The 9,788-nt window shown below is 47.2% G+C and overlaps 3 protein-coding genes across 3 annotated transcripts; 2 read left to right on the top strand and 1 right to left on the bottom strand.

The window, feature by feature from the left end:
• Positions 1-3: 3 nt before the first annotated feature.
• On the bottom strand, positions 4-3,824 carry PHALS_00855 (p-type atpase (p-atpase) superfamily; the record flags this gene model as incomplete). The annotated part of the gene is made up of 2 exons (XM_024730604.1): positions 4-16; positions 82-3,824. 2 exons carry the CDS (start codon positions 3,822-3,824, stop codon positions 4-6), a joined length of 3,756 nt encoding a protein of 1,251 aa, XP_024580864.1.
• A 174-nt stretch (positions 3,825-3,998) lies between these two features.
• Positions 3,999-5,942, top strand: PHALS_00856 (FKBP-type peptidyl-prolyl cis-trans isomerase; the record flags this gene model as incomplete). Its single annotated transcript, XM_024730605.1, has 1 exon — positions 3,999-5,942. One exon carries the CDS (start codon positions 3,999-4,001, stop codon positions 5,940-5,942), a length of 1,944 nt encoding a protein of 647 aa, XP_024580865.1.
• A 1,053-nt stretch (positions 5,943-6,995) lies between these two features.
• Positions 6,996-9,753, top strand: PHALS_00857 (pumilio-like mating protein m90; the record flags this gene model as incomplete). The annotated part of the gene is made up of 3 exons (XM_024730606.1): positions 6,996-7,490; positions 7,580-7,636; positions 7,705-9,753. 3 exons carry the CDS (start codon positions 6,996-6,998, stop codon positions 9,751-9,753), a joined length of 2,601 nt encoding a protein of 866 aa, XP_024580866.1.
• Positions 9,754-9,788: the final 35 nt, after the last annotated feature.

Genomic DNA, 9,788 nt, shown 5'->3' on the forward strand with positions numbered 1-9,788 from the left:
GTGCTAAGGCTGTAACCTGCAAATGCCCAAGCAGAGATGAAAAAGATAATAATCGAGTGCCACACACCATTCAAAATCCACGGCCAAAACACGCGACGAGCAAGCAAGACATTTTTTTGACCAAGTGCATACAAGTGTGGAAATTTCGTTGCACTTGCGGACGATACATCTTGATCAAGCACGGCGAAAAGTACTAGCGGCACACTAGTGTACAGCACGTTAAAACTTTGTGCAGCTACGTCTAGAATAAGAGGTTGACCGGAAAATCCACAAAAGCATCCAAACCAAAATGTTGTGAGTACATACGTCACGTTTTTATAAAGCATGTAGCTCATAAGTTTTGCTACGCGGCGGTAAGCCCAGCGACCGTGTACAAACAATAATCTCTGCAGAAAGCGAAATTGAGCCAGTGCATAGTCAGATGCGTTCACAGCCTGTGCTCCTTCCTGACCAGAGATACCCACACCAATGTGAGCCGACTGAATCATTGCTACGTCATTCGCTCCATCTCCGATTGCCAGTGTAACACTATCGGGCTCATATTCGCGAATTAATTTGACAATATTAGCTTTCTGCTTGGGTGAAACACGGCAGCAAATGACCGCAGATGCGCACTGCCGTGTGACTTGATAAAAAAGACCTCGCAAATGAGGGTGAAGGGCATACTCGAGAGACTGTCCGTCAATCACCAGCGCTAACTTCTGCGATCGCAAATCTTTTTGGGGATGACTTCCGCCGGTTCCGTTAAGCGTCCCATAAGCGGGTGAGCGAAGTGCTTCGTCATCAGCCTCAGTCCCAACACTGTACTGGGATTCTTCGTCAGATGGGGACGTATTTGGATAGTCAGCATCAGTCGCTACCGAAGAGTACATAGGCGTTTGTGGAAATAATGATGAAGCCCTGGGCGCTCGATTGCGTCGATATTTTGGCTGTCGGTCTAGTTTTGCCACTGTTCTGAACAAAAACCTGCCGATTGTTGCCCTCGCACTTTCAAAGGTACGATTAGTTTGTGCGGACTTGCTGTGTCCGTCATTACGCGCGCGCTGCATTTCACTATTTTCGCTATCTTTCGCATTAGTATAAGGCAGCGATGCTAGAATTTGTGACTGATTAGAAAAAGAAATTTTATGATCATTGGGCTTGGATAGTTTTCGTAAAGCTGCCGCAATGGAAGTGTAATCCGTGCCTCCAATTTGTCGTACATCCATATCATGAGACAATAGCGCACTTGCATAGCCAATGTTGACAGCAGTTTCCATTTTATCGCCTGTGAGAGTCCACAACTTAATATTTGTCTCTTGTAGCAACCGCAGCGTCGTGGGAACCCCAGCCTGAAGTTTATCTTGAACTGCAGTAATTCCAAGCAGCACAAGATCGCCTTCAATTTCGTTTATTAACGGGTCGATTGCATTCGCACGACCATGACGTCGCTTGTCCACATCTTCCATCGAAGCATGTGCCTCCATAAAACGAGCGTTCCATTTCTCGTATTCATGTCGAGCAATACTTTTATAAGCCAGGCATAAGGTGCGCATTCCAGCCTTTGCATACAACGAGAGCTGATTCGACGCTTGCTCGCAGGACATACCACCAAACTTTGTCGCTTGATCCATCGCAAGCCGCTCAAAAATAACATCATCCGCGCCTTTGCACAGCAATTCAATTTTCCCGTCCGGAGTCTCTACAATCACACTCATGCGCTTTCGGTCACTTTCAAACTCGATCACATTCAGCAACTTGTATGTGCAAGGTGTTATCCAACCTGGCTCCATGAGCATCATCGCAGTGGACGTTCTGTGTACGAAACGGACATTGCAAAACGCAGCTGCAGACACAAGCGCTTGCTCGTCAGGTGATGATGCAGAATACTCCGGAAATGACGTACTGCACATCTCAGCAAGCGATTTAGCAGGTATCAATGTATGGCAGAGAGCTAAGTGCCGTAAGAAATGACGAAGCATTTTCGCCTGCTCCCCTCCCGCGAGAATGTCGGCAAAGAGCTCAGTCGGGTCAAAATCTACAAATCGTGGGCCTTTCGCTAATCCAGCCTGCTCAATTTCCTTAGAAAGTTTAGGCTTTAATTCAGTTTCCTGAATGGGACCGCCATAATGCTTTCGTCCTACCATTAAATACCGAAAAAGCATAAGATTCATTGTGAGAGTGCCAGTCTTGTCTGTAAAAATATGATGCACACGGCCAAGATCTTCGTTTAAAGCGGAGGATCGGACGATGGCCGGTGCGTCCAATTGCTTATCGTACATTTCCAGATCTTGTTCGATGAAGTAGGCTTGCCAGTATTTTACAAACTCTAGCGACACATTGAGCGAGATGGGAACAAAGTTTTGCATGATAATAAAGTAGCGTAGGTGCAGCTTGACAAGTTCAGCAAGAGGATGAGTTGCAGAAACGCTAGCTGAATTGTGATGCCGACGCTCGGAGGCATCGACAAGGTACCAAAGCGAAGCACCCCCGCTATACATCCAGTAGGCACCAAAGAGTGCACCAAGAAAACAAACAAGTTGTTGGAGAAATACGATGTTGATGATAAGTTTGTTGAGCCGCCGCTCTACTGACGAGGTCTTCACAACGGGCTCTGTGTTGCTGCAGAAGACTTTTGTCTCGTGGCCTGTGAAAACTACCATACCGATGACTGAACGTGTGTTGCGGAGCACACAGCTTCGTAATAACATTTGCTTTGCCGTGACTGGTACATGCACACACGCAAAGCCATTGTCAGTAGCCTCAATTTGCAAATATTTGGCCGGAGAGGGCGCTGAGGTCGATAGTGGGCTCTTTTCTTTTAATGTTTGTGCTTGAGTAGGGTTTAAAATCACTGAAAAAGTTCCTTCAAAAGACGTCAATCTATTGTTGGGTTGTTCACACACCATCGTGCCACGAAGCGCGTTGAGATTCCCACCATCGAAAGTGTGACTTTGGCGATTAGCTCCGCCACATATGTCTGCTACCAGCGGAACAACTGTGCGAATCTTTAAATTAGTTTCACCATCCAAAGACTTAGTCTCAATATATGCAACATCAGACTCTACTTGATGCTTCCCCGAAAATTGTGAAACATTATGCAGCCCTAGCACGTACATCGATGATTCAGTTGAATTTTTGTTTGCTTGAGCTTTATCGTTCAAGCCAAGAAATGTATCAGAGGTCGCAGCTTGTAATTGTTGCTGACTCTCTCCATCATCATCGTGCCCTGCTCCACTTACTGACAGCAAAAGCAAGTCCGCTGGTATAGTTTGATCTTTCATTACCTTGACAATGTCTCCCACCCGCAAATCTCCCCATGGTCGCTCCTCCCAAGTGTTCAGAGGAGTCAGCATCATCACTGGTCGATTATTAGCCACATGATCAGCGCGATGGCGCTCTCGATCCTCCAAGGCCTCTTTAATTGCACTACACACTAGAACCACCGCTAGCGGTAACAGGATTGTAGGAATACCACTCGTGTTGCTGATTTCTTTGATAGTCTGAAGTAACGCAATGAACAGGAAATACATGTTTGAAGGTCGCTTCACCTGTGCCAAGAGCACTCGCGGTAAGAAATTCCAGACACCATACTTCGCGCTCACCACAACATTATTGATAAAAGGCGAAGGCGGCTCCAAGGTTTCTTCACGTGATCGCTTCGTGCCGTTAAACAGCCACGAAGACTGCCGATTGCCCAGTCGACGCTCCTCGCTTTCTTCTCGTCGACGTTGACGCTGCGTGAGGCTTGCGCGCTCTAGAAGTTTCGTACGATCAACGTGTATCACTCGAGGACACTCGCTTGCTTCCTCCAGAGTCACACTGGTCACAAGGGGATCTGGCATTGCCCCGGCGTTTTGCACATTGACGATTGTTTATGTCACAAATTTTATTATCAGTGATGACACTAACTTAAGTGTAACCGGTTATATCAGATGGTGGACCGGGTCAAAAAATGGAATCATTTCTATCCATCAACACTAAAAGCTATGCCATCGCATGACTCGCCGACTTCGGCGATGAGCCTGGGAAACTCGCTTATGTGGGAAAAAGTGGCATTGTCTCCGTTAGAAATTCAGTCTGTGCAGCTGGAGCATGATCTGCTGTACGCTCAAGAGGTGGCCGCATTGACCGCAAGTAATCAGCAGAATAAGTACGGAGTAGATGTCGATGTCAATACTGGCAAGGCTGCAGGTCGATTGATTATAGAAGTTTTGGAAGTTAAAGGCTTGGCACTGGACAGTTATGCAGCGGTAAAGGCGATTAGTGGAAATACACAGCCACAAGTGTACGTGTCCACATTAGTGTCCCCGCTTTCAGCTTTCGAGAAGACAACGAAAAAACACTTGCGTACGAGTCCTGTGCAAATTGTAAACTATGCCTGTGCACGTCTGCAGGATAAATTAGTATACAATGGAGCCAAGACAAAAATATTTAGCGTAAAAGTTTCTCTAAATTGCAAGGCTGAAGTCATTGCTGATGTGATCCTCGGGGAGCTGGAGCTGCGAAGTGCCGACTACACCGATCAGATGCCGCATGAAAAGTGGTTTGATTTGACAGCACCAGTCACAGCAGCGACGAGTGGTGTTATTGGGAAGCTGCTGATGCGCGTGACTCTCGAGTATTCGATGCGTGAGCGTCATGAGCGTCAAGTCAATTTACTTCGACAAAAGAAACGCGAGATTGATGACGACATCGAGCTATTCAAGACAACTGCGCGACTTGTGAATGCACCTTTGAAACATCCTGCAGCATTTGGAAACGAAACTGCAAGGGCCGCTCTATATCTGCCTGGCAAAAAATTTCAGATTCATGCTCACCACCCTGCCGCTGTCAGTGTGACGCCTCTGGCGGACAAGACTCGGGTGATCACTCCATTCGGACGAGGAGTTGCGGTGTCATTTCGACCAGAAACCAAAATGTATGTAGTACAAATGGACACAGACGCCGCAGCAAGGTCTCGTACTATTGCCTACTTGCATCAGAATGTTGTGAGTGAGGAGCCCGATGAGCCACACTTTCGAATGCATACGCAGGTATTGACCCCGTATGGTTTGGGTGTGTTGAAGGAAATCCGTCCCTTTGACGATGTGTTAGTTGTCAAAACCGACTATGCTAACCTTTACATGCAGCGCAAAGACGTGAAGTTGCCATCAAAAGAAGTAGCAGAAATGTCGACAAAAGATCTGATTAACGAGGCTGTTCGGTTTGCGGACGCAGGCAACGAAAAATTCCGTGAGGCAAAGCTGCAGGACGCCGTGTACAGCTACTTGCGCTCACTAGGATTTCTACAGCGCGTTGATCAAGACAATGCCACGCATAAAGAGAAGGCGACAATCATTCAGACCATGATTCGCTGTCACCTGAACATTGGTGCGAGCAAGCTGAAGCTGAACATGTACGCAGATGCTGAGATTGCCTGCACCAACGCCTTAAGCATACTTACGGTGCTAGCGGATAACCGCGAGGGCAACGTTGTCACGTGGATGGGGCGTCTGGGCATGTCAGAGCAGCTTCTTTTCGAGGACTGGCCATCCAAAGCGCGTTTTCGCCGCGCTCAAGCGTGCGTTAAGCTTGAAAAATACGTAGATGCTAAGCAAGATCTGCTGCTAGCCGTAAGGTTAAACCCGCAAGATAAATTGTGTCGCACGCTACTGGACAAGGTGAACAAATTGGTGGATAAACAGAAGCGTGACGAGATGAAGGCGTGGGGTGGCATCTTTGATAATCTTGAAGCGTCGCCGTCAACTATGAAAACCACGACAACCAAGGCTGAAAGTAATAGTGATGATAAATCCATTTTCAAGCGCAAGACGAAGAAGCGCCAGCACAAGCCTTCAGTCATTAGTAAAGACCAAATTAAACCATGGTACTTGACTTCACACGTCTTGGCCACGGTTTCGGTAGTGACAGCGGGATTTGCAGCATTGACTCTGCTCTCATTGAAGCAAAAGAACTCGTAAGCTGAAGTTGTCACTTCAAATTTAGGTGCTGGCTCTCTTTCGAGTGACTGTGTTGCTGTCTTCGGCGTGACTGGGAAAGGGTTTGCACAAATAAACTCTCGCCCATTCGCTTGAGTACCAACGTAATTTCGTGAGCTATACACTTTGACTCAAAGTTTCCATTACTTTTAAATTGTTGCTTCGAGGCAGTATCTAAAGCGAAAGGGAAGAGACAATTTCTTTTGCTGCGCGACCTGAACAAATTAAAAGTTGCCTAAGAAAATAGATTTCTCGCTAATCGAAAGTTCGATTGTTTTCACGATTGAAGCGATGGAGCCACCATCACCATCTAGCCAGTATGTTTCGACACTTTCGCAGGTCTGGCAGCGGCAATCCGCTGGCCGACCGCCGTGTTGTGATCCCGTCCTTTGCCTGTCACCAAGACGTGTCGTTTCCAAGTGGCTACAGCAACTTGCTCTTTGTCTGAGTGATTGTCAATGTCCTTTCTGAGACCCCAGGCTGTCCCGCGTCGCTTCAACTTTGCCGTTAGCATAACGCATGCATTCTTCCGACCCGAGGAAACCCCAGTCGGTTAACGACCGCGTCAGTCAAGTCACATCAGGCCTCGACACATGCGTACTCCGGATTTTTCTGTGAAAGGCAACCTTCATTATTTGATAACGGCCTTCGGCGGTGAACCGCATGCATGACGACACGATCCGTAAATTCGATCAACAACCTGTGATTTACCGCAGCCACATAGCCCATATTTGCTTAGTTTTGTGTGGTTGTATTACACACTCGCCATCTCAGACGTGCCGCGCCCGTTGATGATTAGCGTTTTATTGCAATTTGCTCACAAAAGAAAAAGGGTCGATACTTGCTTACCCCACCCTCGCCTTCGTTGAGGTTTCTGTCTTTTGCCCACCCGGTATCAACGGGTCCTCAGGCTCATGAGTGAACGTGCAACCTGTCACAGAGCCCGTTTCGTTAAAATAACCCCTGGCCTACCCGCCCGCACGCGCACCAACTTCATTATCCAATTTGCCGCCATCCACGCAAGTGGACGACTGCATGATCTGCGGTATCATTGCTACACTTGACTACCAGCTAGCTAGTCCTGTTTCAATGGGTCACAGTAACTCGATGAGCCCCGCAAAGAGCGATAGTCGTGCTCTCTCGATTATGTCGCCACAGCATGCCACCAGCCGTGCTTTTGCAGCACTAGAGAAGCATGTTCATCACGACAATCCCGTCGAACCAGTGCGCGTGAAGCTGCAGGATCCCATTGGATACTCATCGGATGCGCTTTGGTCCTCAGTAGGCCTGAAGAATCGCTCCTCACTGCTATACTCTGCCTCTCCAGCGCTAAGTGATCGATCAGCAAACTTTGCACTACGTGCCCCACGGCCGCAGCCTCAGGTAGGATCGTGCGCCGTGCGTAGTGCTCAGACCGCTTTTCCAAATGAATTAAATGAAGGTGAGGCAGCCGTGAGCAATCAAAATGAAGTTGAAAACCAGCACAATGTTACATCTGAAAGGGCTTGGTCTAGAAAACTGTTGAGCAAGGTATGTGTTTCTTTTTTTTTCCTTTAATTTGACAATGAGAACTAAAAAGTGGCTTTAACATTAACGTGGTTATTTGTTCGCATGTTAAGGAAGATCAGCTAGTAGATAATCAAGTGGTGGAGCCGAGTGGACTGTCGCTCAATTTGGTTCGTTTGATCGTGTATGGATTTTGCAGTCGTAATGGTTATAATTCTTTCATCTACTTGCTATACAGCATCAAGATCGGGAAATTGATTCACTGTCCCGAAGTGGTGAGAATCACTCTGTTAATATCTGGACAAATCCCCATAATGGTTTTGAGGAAAGTGACTTCACTTCAAACGAAAGTTCCAGCAATTCGCCCGTGGGCCAGAATTTCCCTTCCGCAAACATACCTTGCGCTATTCCTAGAAGATTATCTTTAGGTGACAGCAAGGTTGCTACGTGTAGGGCTCCTCCTGGAATGTCCTTGATTGACCGCATACAAGAGGATTTTCCCCGCACGCCCTCCCCCGAATACGGTCAATACAGACTTGACGATTTCTCTACCTGCAAACCTTCATTTGGTGGACGAAACTATCACACGCAGTCGGTGCTTGGCGTTGATGAGGAGATCGAGCAGCTTAAAATTGGCAACTACCATTCAGCATCGTCATTTGGCAAACAGAGTTTTGATAATATGCCTCAGACGGCGCAGCACACGACTGGCCCTAGACTTAATGGAATGACTTGCCATCTTCATGCGTTTGGCAGAAGTTCTAGTGAGCCTGTTTTTGGTGGGTCTTTTCAAGATATGGTTGCCCAAGGGTATTCGGCTCCTTATGCATCTGACGCTTACGGTGTTCAAGGCTACCCAATGGCTAATAAATTGCGGTGGGCTGCCAGCGAAGATGCATATTTATTCCCAGCCTCTCCTTTTGGCTTTGCACCGTCGGACTTTGCAAGTATGCACCCTTCAGCCATACCCACTCATCCCGCTGGGTATGCTGGAGAGTACCATAATACAAAGCCTGTCAACAAGATGTTTATGGCTCGCTCATCGTATCTCACGACCGATCATACACTTTTCGAGCGCCACAACTTCGGAGGATGCATACCTCGTCCACAGATGCTACAACGACCAAAGGTCGGAGCATACAAACGAGATGAATTCGAATATTTCCATCCGATTGCCCATTCGTATTCGTCGAATAATCTTCTGGAGGAGTTTAACTCGGCACCTAAATCGGAGAAATGGGGACTGTCTGCCATCAAAGGGCATCTCTTTATCTTCGCAAAGGATCAGACAGGCTCACGATTTATTCAACAAAAATTGGAAAAGGCTGACGATCGTTTAAAGGCTGATGCGTTTAATGAGATCTTTCCCAACTCGCTCTTTCTGATGACGGATGTATTTGGTAATTATGTAATTCAAAAGTTTTTAGAGTATGGCTCACTCGAGCAGCAACAATTGTTGGTGGAACTGATGACAAGCAACATGATCAGTTTGGCTCTACAAGTATATGGTTGTCGCGTTATTCAGCGTGCATTGGAGGTGACACACGTTGATGAGCAGCTAGCATTGATTCGACAGCTGAAGGGGCATGTCATGAAATGTGCAGTTGATCAGAATGGTAATCACGTTCTTCAGAAGTGTATCGAAGCGGCGTCTTGGAAGAGAGCATCTGATTGTAACAGAATGATGCCGCAGCGTTTAGTAACAGGGGATGACATCCAGTTTATCATTGACAGCTTCGTCGGCCAAGCAGCAGGCCTCTCGACACATTCGTATGGCTGCCGCGTGATTCAACGCGTACTTGAACATTGTGCACCGGTTCAAATTCGCCCGCTCCTTGATGAAATTATATACAAATGCCGCGACCTTGTGAAAGATCAGTTTGGAAATTATGTTGTGCAGCACGTCATCAGCCATGGTGAGCAGAACCAGCGTGACACTGTCATGCAAGTAATACTTCCCGAAATTGCTCGCTGGAGCCAGCATAAGTATGCCAGCAATGTCGTCGAGTCCTGTTTGGAACACGCAACGAAAGAGGAGATCTGTCAAATCGTCACTTTTATTCTGCAGTGTGACGAAAGCGGCGCGTCTTGTGCGCTACTTCCAATGATGAAACACATGTACGGCAATTACGTGGTTCAAAAACTGTTGGAGCGTGTTGATGACCACGACCGCCATCGCATTGTATGTATAATTCGCCACAACGAGGATTATTTGAAGCGCTTTACGTTTGGAAAGCACGTATTGAGTCGATTGGAACGCGAGGAACAAGGCAACAATTATTATTGAGCCGACCAACACCCTGCTACTAACTGTGAGCGGCG

The sequence above is a fragment of the Plasmopara halstedii genome, assembly GCF_900000015.1.
Source record: "Plasmopara halstedii genome assembly, contig: Scaffold_1211, whole genome shotgun sequence".
Classification (NCBI taxonomy): Eukaryota; Oomycota; class Peronosporomycetes; order Peronosporales; family Peronosporaceae; genus Plasmopara; species Plasmopara halstedii.